Source organism: Leguminivora glycinivorella, chromosome Z (assembly GCF_023078275.1).
Source record: "Leguminivora glycinivorella isolate SPB_JAAS2020 chromosome Z, LegGlyc_1.1, whole genome shotgun sequence".
NCBI lineage: Eukaryota > Metazoa > Arthropoda > Insecta > Lepidoptera > Tortricidae > Leguminivora > Leguminivora glycinivorella.
In genome coordinates, this window is record NC_062998.1 from 3,659,652 (window position 1) to 3,676,687 (window position 17,036).

The 17,036-nt window shown below is 42.2% G+C and overlaps 1 protein-coding gene across 1 annotated transcript in view; it reads left to right on the forward strand.

The window, feature by feature from the left end:
• Window positions 1-334: 334 nt before the first annotated feature.
• LOC125241433 (116 kDa U5 small nuclear ribonucleoprotein component) overlaps window positions 335-17,036 on the forward strand; it is a 33,760-nt gene continuing 17,058 nt past the window's right edge. The window contains exons 1-8 of the mRNA XM_048149924.1: window positions 335-642; window positions 6,744-6,973; window positions 9,698-9,949; window positions 10,251-10,508; window positions 11,641-11,882; window positions 12,701-12,834; window positions 15,434-15,620; window positions 16,656-16,796. Of these exons, the coding sequence (XP_048005881.1) occupies window positions 458-642; window positions 6,744-6,973; window positions 9,698-9,949; window positions 10,251-10,508; window positions 11,641-11,882; window positions 12,701-12,834; window positions 15,434-15,620; window positions 16,656-16,796 (1,629 nt within the window). The 5' untranslated portion in view covers window positions 335-457. The remainder of the gene's footprint in view (window positions 643-6,743; window positions 6,974-9,697; window positions 9,950-10,250; window positions 10,509-11,640; window positions 11,883-12,700; window positions 12,835-15,433; window positions 15,621-16,655; window positions 16,797-17,036) is intronic.

Here is a 17,036-nt window from a genome sequence, read left to right on the forward strand (position 1 = left end):
GCACCACGACCTTGGAATGTTTTTTCACATAAGCGAGCGACAAAAAAAATACTTCTTTCTCGCTCTCACTTACATCAATATTTTTAAAGAAATGCTATTATACATGTGTGCTATTTTTAATGAAGCACTTGTTTTGAGAAACAAAACAAACATTTGTTTTGCCCATTTCTTAAATTTTGTAGCGGTTTGCGCAATGGCGCAAATAATCAATATTTTATTATCTGTGGTTGTGCATGACAAGCGTTTAGTTATTGCTACGTGTAAATCCGATTATGTTTTATCTGTGGCACTGTCAACACAAGTGACGCTAAACTAAACGCAACGAGCTGTACATTTTTAGGTTATCTTGAAAAAATCGCCATCCACAGCGGCTTTTGTTTTGATTGTTGTTTTTACATAATTTGCAAGAGTTTAGTTTTAATTTTAATACAGTTATAACAAACTAATCGTCGTCGAGATGGACGGTGATTTGTACGACGAGTTCGGGAATTACATAGGGCCGGATCTGGATTCGGATTCTGACGATGACCAGAGCGTCTATGATAACCGTGAAGGTGATGAGGATGCCATGGACGATGATGAAGACGCTGATGCGGAACCGGAGGCTGCTCCCATGTCGGTCGTGCTGCACGAGGACAAACGGTGAGTGTTAAAAGTTAAGGGCGTTATGAACCATGTTTTTGGTGTCTATTCTGCAACCAGCTTAAATTAAGACTATAAAGTCCCAAAATGAGGGAAAGTCTTCATTTTCATGGAAATTGTGTTTGCAGATGCTATGGGAAGTTAATTTGGTCTAAATAACTTTATATGCATACTAAAAACCGAAAAATTACTGATGGAATGCTTCCCAATGGAACATTTCCCAAATCCAAAAGGGTTCTTATACTCTACCCCCTTATTAATAAATGTACACTAAAGTTATCAAGCTGATAAAGTTTGTTTGTTCCTTTCCGACCCATTGGTTGATAGAAAGGGACAAACAAACTTTATCGGCTTGATAACTTTTATATTTATTTATTATTTATATGAGCCTAGAGTGTCCCACTGCTGGGCAAAGGCCTCCCTCTTCCCTTTCCACGTATCCCGGTCCTGACCCGTTTCCCACCAATTCTCATCAAAAGCGTCACGGACATCTCGCCAACGCCGTCGAGGCTTTCCGCGACCCCGGGTTCGATTTGGTGGGACCCAATTGGTTGTCGCTTTAGCCCACAGGTCATCCGGCATACGACAAACGTGCCCTGCCCAGTCCCACTTAAGCTTGGCGGCTGTTTCAGCCACGTCAGTTATCCGTGTTTTGGAGCGTAGTACAGTGTTTCTGATGCGATCGGTCAACTTCACGCCGAGTATACTACGCTCCATGGCACGCTGACAGACCTTGAGGCCGGATTTCTGAACTTTTGTCAAAGACCAAGTCTGTGCTCCGTAGGTCAGGATGGGGAGAATGCACATGTCCATGAGCTTTCTTTTTAAAGATATTGGGAAGTCACCCTTCATTTGCTCTTTCATGGACCAATAACTTTAGTGAATGTTTATTAATAAGGGGCATCTAGAGGTTGCAAGCAAATATTAAGTGGGCCTTGAATGTACTTTGAAATCTGAGAGATACCTATAATCATTAAATAAATGTCATATACAAAGAAAAAGTGACTAAGGCCTCCAAGTGTTCTGAGCTGGAAACGAACCAGCGTACTCCGTTAACCGGACGGATGCCTGTAAAACCACTCGGCCATCGGATCACGAAAGCAAGGGTCGAAATTTCCAAGTATATGACACAATTACCGAAGGCTTGGCGCCCCCCCGCCATCTCTGAGGTAGAACCGAAACTAGTTCGACCTCCTAACTGAATCAACACATGTGATTACGAGCTAGCGAATAGTAGTATATAGTAGTGTTACTACTTAAAAATACAAATTAAGAGCGCTTTCAAAAAATCTGCTTGCTCGCATTTCGACGCCGGCGGCGCTGGCGTGCGCCTGTGTGCAGACGCACACTATAACCAGAAGCATAACGATTGGAGCCTGCGGTACAGACATAGCGTGCGATCCTCTTCGAACCAACCTTACGTGCGGCTAGAGCGAAAGGGATAGCATTCATGGTCGGTACCGCCACGCCGTCAGTGGCGTTGCGGACTAACCATTATTGATACTTGCGTAAAAACACCACCATATTACATATTTGCATACATGATTTCGTGCATAAATACTTGACCTTTTAGTTTAATTATTAAACTTATCACAATTTTTTTTATTAAAACGTGTGTAGCCTTGGAAGAAATAAATTAAAAAACTTTTATAATATAATAAATTGTGTATATAATATTGTCTTCTGTCACCGCGATAGTTACTCATGAAATAAATTTATGGAATCAGATTATATCACGTATAATGAATATAATCCGTTTTCTTAGTTTTATTTCATTTTGTATATGATATGTTTTCTAGGTTCTTTTCGATGAAGGAAAACATCGTGAGGAAACCGGACTTATTCCAATAAGGTCTAGTTTACCCTTTGGGTTGAAAGGTCAGATGGCAGTCGCTTTCGTAAAAACTAGTGCCTACGCCAAATCTTGGGATTAGTTGTCAAAGTGGACCGCAGGCTCCCATGAGCCGTGGCAAGTGCCGGGATAACGCAAGGAAGATGATGATGTTTTCTAGGTACATATACAGAGTGGGGCCTGTAACAAAGGCGAAGAATTGAACTCTAGGCTATTCTCCTTAAGCCGTTTTCACACTATCCGATATCGGATGTCGGAAGCATTTCAATAGAAAAAATCCAAGATGGCGCCTGTAATGTATGGGATATCGGTCCGACATCCGATATCGGATCGGATAATGTGAAAACGCACTTATACTGATCAACATTTGTTCGGCGACTTTTAAAAATAACTTGTATTTTGATTTTTATCACCCTTGAAAGTTTTTTCTAAGAGGTAATGTATTGCGAATTCTGTTAAGTCTAAAGTGTGACAGACAACGTCAATGACAACAATAATGGCGTACATTGAAGCTATTTTGTATGAAAAATTAAAAATTTAAAGACTTCATAATTTTTAAAAGTCACTGAATAAATGTTGATCAGTATAAGGAGAATAGCCTACAGTTCAATTCTTCGCCTTTGTTACAGGCCCCACTCTGTATATAATGGAACTAAGATCGGTTTTCTTTAATTTTAAGTAGTTTTTTTTTTATATTTAAAATGTGTTTTTAGGGTTTTGTAGTCAACTAGGAACCCTTATAGTTTCGCCATGTCTGTCTGTCTGTCCCTCCGTTCGTCCGTCCGTCCGCGGATAATCTCAGTGACCGTTAGAACTAGAGAGCTGAAATTTGGTACCAATATGTATATCAGTCACGCCGACAAAGTGCAAAAATAAAAAGTGGAAAAAATGTTTTATTAGGTAAAGTACCCCCTACACGTAAAGTAGGGAGTGATTTTTTTTCTGTCATTTTAACCCTAACGTATGATTTATTGTTGGATAGGTATTTAAAAATGAATTACTGAAATTTCCTAAAATAGTTTTTTGATAATATTAATATTTTCGGAAATAATCGCTCCTAAAGGAAAAAAAGTGCGTCCCCCCTCTAACTTTTGAACCATATGTTTAAAAAATATGAAAAAAATCACAAAAGTAGAACTTTATAAACACTTTCTAGGAAAATTGTTTTGAACTTGATAGGTTCAGTAGTTTTTGAGAAAAATACGGAAAACTACGGAACCCTACACTGAGCGTGGCCCGACACGCTCTTGGCCGGTTTTTTTTTGATAATATGAATATTTTCGGGAATAATCGCTCCTAAAGAAAAAAAAAGTGTGTCCCCCCCCTCTAACTTTTTAACCATATATTTAAAAATCACAAAAGTAGAACTTTATAAACTTTCTAGGAAAACTGTTTTGAACTTGATAGGTTCTGTAGTTTTTGAAAAATATGGAAAACTACGGAAGAGCCGAGTGGCTATTTACCAACGCGGCTTTAAAAACCGGCCGAGAGCGTGTCGGGCCACGCTCAGTGTAGGCACATTATGTTGTTTTAATTGCATGGAGCACAGGAAGGTCCACATCTATGAATTAGTTTTTTGTAAGGAAATACAACTCTACGCTACGCCTACCTGCTTTAGTTGACTGTTGACACACTGAGACAGTGGATGCGCCAGAGTATAAAAGAGTGATTACCATCTCTTGTCAAAGATCTTGTTGAGACGAATCAAACGAACCCAAACACAGAAGAGTTTCAAGACCTGGTCGTTGAATACTCTTGACTACCTTCCGGCTTCATCATCAGATCCTGGGTACCATCTCTTGTCAAAGATCTTGTTGAGACGAACCAAACGAGCCCAAACACGAAATGGTTTCAAGACCTGGTTGATGAGAACTCATGACTACCTTCCGGCTTCATCATCAGATCCTGGGTACCATCACCTCTTGTCAAAGATCTTGTTGAGGCAAATCAAACGAGCCCAAACACGAAATGGTTTCAAAACCTGGTTGATGAGAACTCATGACTACCTTCCGGCTTCATCATCAGATCCTGGGTACCATCACCTCTTGTCAAAGATCTTGTTGAGGCGAATCAAACGAGCCCAAACACGAAATGGTTTCAAGACCTGGTTGATGAGAACTCATGACTACCATCTGACTTCATCATCAGATCCTGAGTACCATCTATTGTCAAAGATTTTGTTGAGACGAGTCAGTAACCTCAAATGATATTCAATAATAAATAATACTTACTAAAAATATTAGTCAAGTTAATTAGTTAGTTACCAAAGTCGTCAACCCAAGGATCAAAGTTTTCGGTCGCAGTATACATGCAACAGTACAGCCAAACACGCACACAAGTGCGGTTTTGGACACGGCGGGTGCCGCACACAATGACAAAATAACTTCGCGATCGTCGAGCCGCGTGCGGAGTGGACTAACATACGTCCTGCCTCTACAAGCTCTGCTGCGGTACTGACATCGCAAGCGCGCGTAACCGGTAATAAGGAGGCATTTTTAAAAAATCTTCAAAAATATTAAATTGCAATTAATAGAAAACTTTTGCATAAAATCTGTTTGAGTAAGCGTTGCAGATTATTTTTATATTAAAACTACTTCAAAAACACGTAAGTTTTCGAAGAAATTGACACTTATTCTGAGGTGATTTCTGAAACAAATTGGATTCATCATATCCTCATTTACTCTATTCTAAAGCCTTATGACAAAGAAGTAGTCTCAGATGATTGTAGTACAGGATATACATAATACAAATTTACCACTTGAAGCATTCAAAACTATCCAAATTTTACAAATTAGACGGACTAAGTCAGCACTTTTCGCGGGTTTTCCTAAACATGCACCAGAAAAAAAATCATAATTAATTAAGTGAGTTAGTTTTTAAAAATCCAGTCTCACAACATGTAAGTTAAGAAGATGTCCTAATCGAATCCTGAACTTAATAAGTCTTTTAGATGACGGAAAGTGTAGCATTTTGCCGATTAAAACTATCAATTTTACATTATTACAACGTTTTCGTTGAATGCCCTCTTAAAATATTTTCAAATGAGAATAATTTAATTTGTTCTAAGATTTGCACGGCAGCGCCATCTCTCTTCGCTAGCTCGTAATCACATGTGTTGATTCAGTTAGGAGGTCGAACTAGTTTCGGTTCTACCTCAGAGATGGCGGGGGGCGCCAAGCCTTCGGTAATTGTGTCATATACTTGGAAATTTCGACCCTTGCTTTCGTGATCCGATGGCCGAGTGGTTTTACAGGCATCCGTCCGGTTAACGGAGTACGCTGGTTCGATTCCAGCTCGGAACACTTGGAGGCCTTGGTCACTTTTTCTTTGTATATGACATTTATTTAATGTTTATAGTATAATAGTAGTGTTACTACTTAAAAATACAAATTAAAATATTTTCAAATGAGAATAATTTAATTTGTTCTAAGAGATACCTATAATATTTTTAACCTCATTTTTATCACTGCCAAGAGTTGCACCAATAATGGGCAGTTTTTGTTAGCTGGGTTGGAGTTCTGAGCCACTTAGTTAGACTTTACACCTATTTTAACTTCATAAGTCCCAGCATACTTGTACAAATACAAATTTTTTAACTCTTATAGACGTAAAAGTAACTTTTAAATTCAAATTCGGAAAAATTGGTTGGGGTGTTATGAAATCTCATAAGTAACTTTATTCATTTGTGTTTATAAATAGTCTATCTTGCAGTTGAGCTACTCTTAACACACAACATCAGTAATCTTGAGCTAAGCCAGTAGAGTCATATTATAATACTTTTATAACCCACACGAAATTGCTTGAGATGTGAAGTCAATTGCATAACAATTTGTAAGTTGGTAAACTACCTACTTCCATACAAAAAAAAAAAGAAAGAAAGATTTTTTCATCACCAGTTCCAAATGTTTTATATCCCTATCTATCTATATCTATATAGCCTCTTCTTCTGAACATGGTATTTTATTTTATTAATATTTTCGGTATTTATTTTCATTCTCTAGGCTAAAACACATTATAAAAAACCTAATCTATTATTTATTTATATAATTCAGGCAGGCAGTTGAAAAAAACAACTGATATTTCCTGTATCCTGCTATCTTCTAGGTTTATCTCACATTATTATGTTTGTCTAATTTGTTCTTAAGACTGGTGATGTTGTGTTGGGTGCTGAGACTACTTCCTCTGGTAGCTTGTTCCAAGGCGTGACTACTTTGTTAGCAAAGAAGTGTCTATGTGGGTTGTAATCCAGGTACTATCCACAAGCTGTAGAAGTGTACGGTCCGGACGTAGAGACAGTAGTCCAGGAGGAAGACACCCAAGCGCTGGACAAGCCGCTGGTGGAGCCGGTGAAGCACAAGAAGTTCCAGATGCAGCAGCAGGAGCTGCTGGAGACCACGTACGATATGGAGTACTTGGCCGATATGCTGGACAACACGAATCTGATGAGGAATGTTACGCTTATGGGGCATCTGCATAATGGTAAGCATTGAATAATCTTAAAAAGCGCTTGGCTTGTGATCTTTTCTGGATAACTAGATCTCATGACATATTGTTGCTTTTTCATTTCATTTTCATACTTTTAATGTGCATAAAATAAATGTGAGTGTGTTTAGTAAAACATCCCACTTTGTTGGTTACCATTAAGGTTCCATTATTTATATGAATAAACTGACAAAGCTTTATAGCAATCGACAAAGTGGGACGTTTTCCCATGCATACTCACAAATATTTGTTTAAAGGTCTTACAGAAGACAAAGGTTCTACAGAAGTCTCATGCATAAGTACTGGGATTACTGGGAACATGGGATGTTATTATTCATTTGATGAGTGACTGTCTCACTGTTGTAACAATTGCATGGGCTAGTTTCCTACTAGTACTAGGCAAATCAGTTTCTTTTTATGAACTGTCAAAACGATTTGCTAATGTGGAATTACTATGAAATACTGAGGAGTGACTTCACGGTCAATTCATTTACTTTAAATCTTTCTATTTGACTTATTAAATAGAAATTATGTTTATACATATTTAACTACTGTCCATATTTTTCTTCTAATAGGCTACTTGACCCTTTTTCAAAGTATGTCTTATATTATTAATTACTGTCTAATTAAACGAAAAAAAATAGTACCATATTTTATTACGACTTAAAAAGCCGCAAAAAAATTATTTAAAGTTTACTTTTACGTGATCAGGCAAAAACAACATCAGCCATATTAATCTATAGAATATCTATGACATGACGTCAGTATATTTAGAAAAAATATTTCACATTGTCACACCCGTCAACGACTATGAATTTTAATACAATAGAGGTTGCTTCTATGGAGATCAGATTACTACCTCTTATTTCCATAGTTGATCTGAATTATGTGACGTCACTCCATTGGCCAACACCGTTTTCGGAGTCCATAATTTTAAAAAAACATACACACATCTTTAATTAAAAATACGCAGTCATCACGCACTTTTAATGCCCGCAAGCTATAAATATTGATTTCTTAAGTCAAATACTACAGAAAACAATAACTTGATGTGCTAAATTCGATACGAGTCTAGTAGCCTATTCTTCTTCTTCTTCCTCCTACCCCTATCCCACGTTATGTGGGGTCGGTACAACACGTCTTATTTATTTATTTATTTATTTATTAAGGAGATAACACAGAGGACATACATGACATGAACATAAAAAGTCTTAAAATAACAAAAATCCTTATAGACACAGATGCTTCCATATACGTATCTCACGAATAACATATGAAAGAATAACACTTAACTTTAAACTTAAAAACTAACATGCGGTTCACAAGTTACAAGCAAGAGAGACTTCTGTAAATGTGCTTAATTAAAACTAATTTAGCTAGTAGGGAATAACAAAAAAGCTTTGCTAGATATTTGTATTACTGCTTTTATACAAATTTGTTACTGCTGTCTTGAACTGGGCGCGGGACTTTGAGAATAAGTCAATCTCGAGAAGAGACTTATTGTAGTAGTCTAGTAGTCTTCCTCTTCCATTCTCCTCTATCTTTCGTCATCTCAACACTCACATCTTTCTTCCTCATATTCTCTTTCACACAATCCATCCAGCGTTGTTTGGGTTTACCCCTCCCTCTCCATCCATCAACCTTCATCTCCAACATTCTTTTGCCTATATGACATTCATCCCTCCTTATTACATGACCGAACCACGCCAACCTGCCACTCCTCATCTTTTCCGTTATAGGCGCAACTTTCAAACTTCCCCTAATATACTCATTCCTGATCCGATCCATTCTGGTCACTCCACACATCCATCTCAACATTCTCATTTCCGCTACGTGCACTCTCCTTTCATCCTCCACCTTTGTCGCCCAGCATTCAGATCCATACAATACAACAGGCCTCACAATCGTCTTGTAGATTTTCCCCTTAAGTTTAAGGGGCATCCGTCGATCGCATGTTGTCCCTGAGACCTGTCGCCATTTCATCCATCCCGCATTTATTCTATTTTTCACGTCACGGTCGATGCTTCCGTCATTTTGGAATAATGACCCAAGATACCGGAAGTCGGAGCAGACTGGTAGGTATACACCATCTAAGGCAATAGGGGAAAAACTGGATAGACCACCGAAATCGCAGAACATATGTTCAGTTTTGGTTCTACTGATTTTCAGTCCCACACTTTCCAGTCTTTCTTGCCATTTTCCCAGTCTGCTCTGGACCTCAAGTGCATTTTCCCCAATTTTTCTTCTAATTATGTGGTGCTTTATTTCGTGCACTGCATAAAATATTTTATTTCAAGTATAGGAAACTAGCCTATTCTTTAGGCTGTTTCTGACTATATTAGTACTTATGATAAACTTTTAGCATTGAATTTCAGTTCACATGTTCACATGGATTAAAATATAAGATGTGTGCACATAGCAAGAGCTTACTACTCAGCCACTAATGTATCATAATTTGTAATTGAAATATTAAAAAAAAAATACCTCATTGTTTTCCAGAGAGGCCTATGTTTTATTTGAATTTGTTGTAATTACGTCAGATGTTCCTTAAGACAATACTTACTTACCACTAACTTGGCTGGCGCGATAATCCGAAATGAGTAGCACGCCACTTTGCTCGGTCTTGAGCGGTGTCGCGCCAAGACACTGATGTTAACATTTTGGTCTATTGGCTATTTCCGAAGTCATCTGTACACCTGCTAATATAATATTTTTTTCCAGGAAAAACTTCGTTCGTGGACTGTCTCATCCGCCAAACCCACCCCAGCACCGTGAACAATGAGACCACCATCCCGATGCGATACACAGACACCCTGTTCGTCGAGCAGGAGCGCGGGGTGTCCATAAAAGCCATGCCAGTCACGCTCATGCTTAAGAATATCAAGGGAAAGTCTCATCTGCTGAATATCATGGACACCCCGGGCCATGTGAATTTTAGCGATGAAGTCACTTCTGCTTTGAGGATATCTGATGGTAAGTCTCCTTACGTGTAAACTTTGTAGTCTACATTATCAGTTACAAATGATGCTTTTTCAGAAGATTAGAATATTAATTATATGTGAAAAAAAATATTTCGATGTCTATCTGCCTAATTCGTGCGTAATTTTCAAGGTATTATCATCATATTCTTTCGTATTTAACACTTTTTAAAAGACTTCTTCAACTAACGTGCGCGCCTACTAACCGATCATATACTTTCGTGCAAGGTTTACTATACTGCATCTCACTCAATGAGCTTGCCGTTCAAAAAGTTAGATAACTTATTTTTGCTCAGGCGCGGTGCTCTTCGTGGACGCAGCCGAAGGCATAATGCTCAACACGGAGCGCCTCCTCCGTCACGCCGTGCAAGAGCGGGTGCCTCTCACGATCTGCATCAACAAGATCGACCGTCTCATGCTGGAGCTTAAACTACCGCCCGCTGACGCGTATTACAAGCTGAGACATATTATAGATGAATTGAACTCGTTGATCGAAACAAATCAGCCTCAAGACAACCCGGACGAGCCGGCTACAGTCTTCTCTCCTTTACTGGGTAAGTTATTAGTCAATCCTTTAAAGAAACTGTCTCTAGACGAGTTGAATACACTCATTGAAACAAATCAGCCTCAAGATAACCCGGACGAGCCCTCTACAGTGTTTTCTCCTTTACTGGGTAAGTTTTAAGTAAAAATCCGTAGAAGTAACTATCATTAGCATCATCAAGATCTACAGTCTCAGCTCAAACTACCGCCTGCTGACGGATATTACAAGCTCAGACATATTATCCATCATCATCATCATATCAGCCCTTTATCGCCCACTGCTGAGCATATGCCGCTCTTCTAGTACGCCACTTCTCCCGGTCCTGGGCTAGTCTCATCCAGTTGTGACTCGCAATGCCAGGCACTTTTTACATTTGTTAGCGGCCACCATTCCGTTAACATTTTAGTCCACCTGCCATCACTCTGCCTAGCAACATGTCCCGCCCAACTCCTTTTTAGTTTGGTAATAACGAAACCCACGTTTTGCACCTTAGCGCGACGACGGATCTCGGTATTCCTCAGTCGATCTTGCATCTTGATACCGAGCATGGCGCGCTCCATGGCTCTCTGTGCTACTCGTACCATGTGCACAGCCTTCTTAGTGAGCCTCCATGTCTCGGCACCGTAGTTCATGGTAGGCAGGACATATCAGCCATATATTAGGCCGGCTCATGTTACGAGTATATCCTATCACAAGCTAAGTAAGGCTTGCGCATGATTGGCGCGACAGTAACTCGCTGCTGCCTAGGTTGCTCGTCTTTTTCTAATTTTAGTACTGACAAGGATGGATAGCGGCGAAATAATCCCTCCAGGCATATTATAGTCGTGGCACAGTATAATAAAGAGTACTATTGTACAGTATGGCCACTCCCCGCTGAAAGCGCCGCCCACCCCCTCTCGGTTACCTCACAATTACCTCCTGTCAAAAACGCGAACAGTCGACCTGTCATATTTCACTCATACAAGCATAGTACGAGCTTAGACTGTGTGCTAGAAACGCTTTCGTATACAATTTGATCGCCAGTGTGGTGTGGTCGTGGTGAACTCTTTGATCTAAACAGACGTGTCTCTTTAAAATGTCATATGTCTTTAAAAATCCCCAGTCAGTAAACATTAAACAGTAAACTTATATCCACTTCGCAGGCAACGTCTGCTTCGCGTCATCGCTCTACGACGTATGCTTCACACTGGAGTCCTTCGCGGCCATGTACGCGGCCGCGCACCCCACCTCCGGCCTCCGTGCCGGCGACATGGCCACGTGGCTATGGGGCGACGTATACTTCAACACGAAAACTAGAAGATTTACGAAGAAACAGCCTCATGCTTCCGCGCAGCGAAGCTTCGTCGAGTTCATCCTTGAGCCACTTTACAAGATCTTCGCTCAGGTAACTCATCCCACCTTTAGCGTAGCTGCCGCCGACATGGCCACGTGACTATGAGGGGACGTATATTTCAATACCAAGACTAGGAGATTCACTAAGAAGCAGCCACACTCGTCAGCGCAGCGAAGCTTCGTCGAGTTCATTCTTGAGCCGCTCTACAAGACCTTCGCTCAGGTATGTCATGATATTAACACATATCTTAGGGATCCGTGCTGCCGACATGGTTAGCTGGCAATGGGGCGACGTTTAGTTCAACACGAAAACAAGAAGATTTACGAAAAAACAGCCTCATTCCTCCTCGCAGCGAAGCTTCCTCGAGTTTATCCTTAAGCCGCTCTACAAGATCTTCGCTCAGATATAACACACCCTACTTTAGGGCTCCGTGCCGCTGACAGTTTTAAGAATTTTAAGTGTATCTTACAGTATTCCAAAATGGCTCTAGAGTTACCAAGAATCGGGCTTTTTATGTTTGACAGTTGGGACCCTAAATCTGCAAACATGAAAAAGCCAAATTGGTGATTAAATGTTGTGGACAAATTGTGTTGGTTATAAAGTTGATTCACATGTACCATGTAAAGCCTGACCAGAAATATATGACTACGCGCCATGTTGCGGAATTTCATTGGAACTATTTTCTTTATACTATACTGAACTGTCACCGCATACATCAGAATAACATAGTCATATATTTCTGGTCAGGGTTTATCCAGACATGAACTGAAAAATGAGGTTTACGAGGATAAAGGTTACTAAATAATTTTAATATGCATGTCATTGCAATGTGTATGAGGAAATAAATAGGTTTTAATGTATAAATGCAGGTGGTTGGTGACGTGGACGACACGCTGCCGGCCGTGCTGGCCGAGCTGGACATCAAGCTGTCCAAGCAGGAGTCCAAGCTCAACGTGCGCCCGCTGCTGCGGCTCGTGTGCAGCCGCCTCTTCGGGGACTTCCGGTACGTTACACGAGTAACCGGATGTAGACGCGTGTTCCGAGCTGGACGCAAGCTGTCCAAGCAGGAGTCCAAGCTCAACGTGCGCCCGCTGCTGCGGCTCGTGTGCAGCCGCCTCTTCGGGGACTTCCGGTACGTTACACGAGTAACCGGATGTAGACGCGTGTTCCGAGCTGGACGGAAGCTGTCCAAGCAGGAGTCCAAGCTCAACGTGCGCCCGCTGCTGCGCCTCGTGTGCAGCCGCCTCTTCGGGGACTTCCGGTACGTTACACGAGTAACCGGATGTAGACGCGTGTTCCGAGCTGGACGCAAGCTGTCCAAGCAGGAGTCCAAGCTCAACGTGCGCCCGCTGCTGCGGCTCGTGTGCAGCCGCCTCTTCGGGGACTTCCGGTACGTTACACGAGTAACCGGATGTAGACGCGTGTTCCGAGCTGGACGGAAGCTGTCCAAGCTCAACGTGCGCCCGCTGCTGCGGCTCGTGTGCAGCCGCCTCTTCGGGGACTTCCGGTACGTTACACGAGTAACCGGATGTAGACGCGTGTTCCGAGCTGGACGCAAGCTGTCCAAGCTCAACGTGCGCCCGCTGCTGCGGCTCGTGTGCAGCCGCCTCTTCGGGGACTTCCGGTACGTTACACGAGTAACCGGATGTAGACGCGTGTTCCGAGCTGGACGCAAGCTGTCCAAGCAGGAGTCCAAGCTCAACGTGCGCCCGCTGCTGCGGCTCGTGTGCAGCCGCCTCTTCGGGGACTTCCGGTACGTTACACGAGTAACCGGATGTAGACGCGTGTTCCGAGCTGGACGGAAGCTGTCCAAGCTCAACGTGCGCCCGCTGCTGCGGCTCGTGTGCAGCCGCCTCTTCGGGGACTTCCGGTACGTTACACGAGTAACCGGATGTAGACGCGTGTTCCGAGCTGGACGCAAGCTGTCCAAGCAGGAGTCAAGCTCAACGTGCGCCCGCTGCTGCGGCTCGTGTGCAGCCGCCTCTTCGGGGACTTCCGGTACGTTACACGAGTAACCGGATGTAGACGCGTGTTCCGAGCTGGACGCAAGCTGCAAGCTGTCCAAGCTCAACGTGCGCCCGCTGCTGCGGCTCGTGTGCAGCCGCCTCTTCGGGGACTTCCGGTACGTTACACGAGTAACCGGATGTAGACGCGTGTTCCGAGCTGGACGCAAGCTGTCCAAGCAGGAGTCCAAGCTCAACGTGCGCCCGCTGCTGCGCCTCGTGTGCAGCCGCCTCTTCGGGGACTTCCGGTACGTTACACGAGTAACCGGATGTAGACGCGTGTTCCGAGCTGGACGCAAGCTGTCCAAGCAGGAGTCCAAGCTCAACGTGCGCCCGCTGCTGCGCCTCGTGTGCAGCCGCCTCTTCGGGGACTTCCGGTACGTTACACGAGTAACCGGATGTAGACGCGTGTTCCGAGCTGGACGCAAGCTGTCCAAGCAGGAGTCCAAGCTCAACGTGCGCCCGCTGCTGCGGCTCGTGTGCAGCCGCCTCTTCGGGGACTTCCGGTATCTAGCCTCGCAGTTACTTACAGACACAAATACTAATAATTCATTAATAAAAACGTAATTGTACAGTGAATGTTCTTAAAGACTAAGAATTGTTATACATATAAAAGATGTTTTGTACAAATGCCTGAGCTAGGATAATTCTTGTGTTCAAGGCAAAGGAAGGACTAAATTGGTGATTTATTTTTAATTATTCACTTAAATAAACACAAGACTTATTTTAGTAGGTTCCGAACTATTACATATCAATATTCAGTAGGTTATTATTTTACGACCATAAGTAAATTTTCTGTATCATCGTACGTCATATTTTGCAGGGCTCGTCGTAGAGCATTTTTACAACAAACACAGCTAAGTGGATATATCTATCATGCAGGCTGGGGAAATAAACTGGGAAAATCAACAGTAGGTATGTTAGCTGGCCGGTTGACCTAAGTACCGTTGCCCATGCGGTAGGCTCTGATCTGCTAGTGTTCTAGATTGAAAATTGGCGAGAAACAGCAGGATCGGAATCTCTGGCGAGCAGTCGTATTGAAGGCCAATGCACACCGCTTTACCAGAGGAATAAGTAGTATCCGGATTGGTGTATGGTCAATAAAGGCTTGGCTAAAGCCGCCGAAAAGTACGATAGAGGTCCTATCACTCTCCAGTTCGGAAGAGCTTACTATGGACAAAAAGCCCATACAAAAAAGCGTACCCCTGAAATGTATGGGCCTTTTAGACTTAAAACTAGATGGCGCTGTTTTGCAGCCTGGAAGTGGCCAAAATCATATTTTTCCCAAATATTTTTGCGTGATTTTATTTTTTATAAGAATAAATGACATATTTCTTTATTTTAAAATCATGATATTACGTCAATACACATGTTGAAAAAAATAATTTAAAATCATGATATTACGTCAATACACATGTTGAAAAAAATAAATGTGTAGGCATCATCAGTGTAGTTTTGATAGTATTTAATAGGTGGCGCTAAAGACTCGAGGTACGATTCTTAGTATGATGTATCCGATATAAATAATCCTTGCTATGGACAATATATATTACAGTATATTTGTAGTAGTCATTATCTAAATAAAATCTCCGTTTCCAGAGGTTTCGTAGAGATGGTGGTCCGTCACGTGCCGTCTCCGCTCGACGCGGCCCCTCGCAAAGTGGCGCACACGTACCGCGGCGCCGAGGGCGCGCTGCTCGAGGACATGCGCACCTGCGACCAGTCGGGCCGGCTCGTCGCGCACACCACCAAGATGTATCCCACCGACGACTGCAGCTTCTTCCTGGTGAGATATTATCACCATCATCCTCCTTGTATTATCCCGGCATTTGCCACGGCTCATGGGAGCCTGGGGTCCGCTTTGACATCCCAAGATTTGGCGTAGGCACTAGTTTTACGAAAGTGACTGCCATCTGACCTTCCAACCCGAAGGGTAACTAGGCCTTATTGGAATTAGTCCGGTTTCCTCACGATGTTTTCCTTCACCGAAAAGCGACTGGCAAATATCAAATGACATAATTTCGCACATAAGTTTCGAAAAACTCATTGGTACGAGCCGGGGTTCGAACCCGCGACCTCCGGATCGTGAGTCGCACGCTCTTACCGCTAGGCCACCAGCGCTTGGTGAGATATTATCATAGGAAGTATAAGAACATGTCTGTTACATATACATTTAAGAATCCATTCAAAATCATCGTCGTGGCACTAAGTGCTCCGACACATGCTGAGTGGCATCCTCTTTGGGACAATTATTATTCACATTAACCACTGTTATTACACTTATAACTGCCAAGATGTGTTGTTTCGAATAAATAAATACATTTAATTTTATTATCTAAGGAGACAAGACTAATTATAATCATAGCCCCATAAAAACTGTATATTTAATTGCACATAAAATTTTAATTTGATCCTGAAACACCTCAAAATTGTACGTTGTGTTTGAGACCAATGCAAAAATTGTTGATGTCTCTTTTTAACCCCCGACGCAAAAATGACGGGGTGTTATAATTTTGACATGTCTGTCTGTCTGTTTGTCTGTCCGTCTGTCTATCTGTTTGTCTGTCTGTCTGTGTGTGTGTCTGTCTGTGGCATCGCTGCTCCTGAACGGATGAACAGATTTATGTTTAGTTTTTTTTTTGTCTGAAAGCTGAGTTAGTCGGGAGTGTTCTTAGCCATGTTTCATGAAAAATCGGTCTACTATGTAGCAGTCGGGGTTTTTTTCAAAATTTTAATTTTGTGGTTATGTCTTAAATCATCCACTATAATATAAAGATCCACGTCGTCTTCTATCAAGAGGATAACCTAAACCGTTTTTCAGGTTCTCGCGCGCATAATGTCGGGCACACTGTACGCGGGGCAGTCCGTGCGAGTGTTGGGAGAGAACTACAGCACACAGGACGAGGAAGACTCGAGGATAATGAACGTGGGGCGACTTTGGATATACGAAGCCAGATACAAGGTATGTACATACTATAATTTGGGAGGAATGATGGGATTACAATTAGATCTCTCAGCATTGAGCCGCATTTCGTGGCCAAGACATCGCTTATTGGGCTGTCCCGTACAAACGCTTTATATTTCGTGTGTTGCGATGTCTTTTGTCAACGTTTAAAGTAGAGCTCCTGGTCGTGACCGTGTTTCGTGTACCCGTAGCCGAATCTCCGTTGCCGTGTTACTCGGCAACGGAGATCCGCTCCGT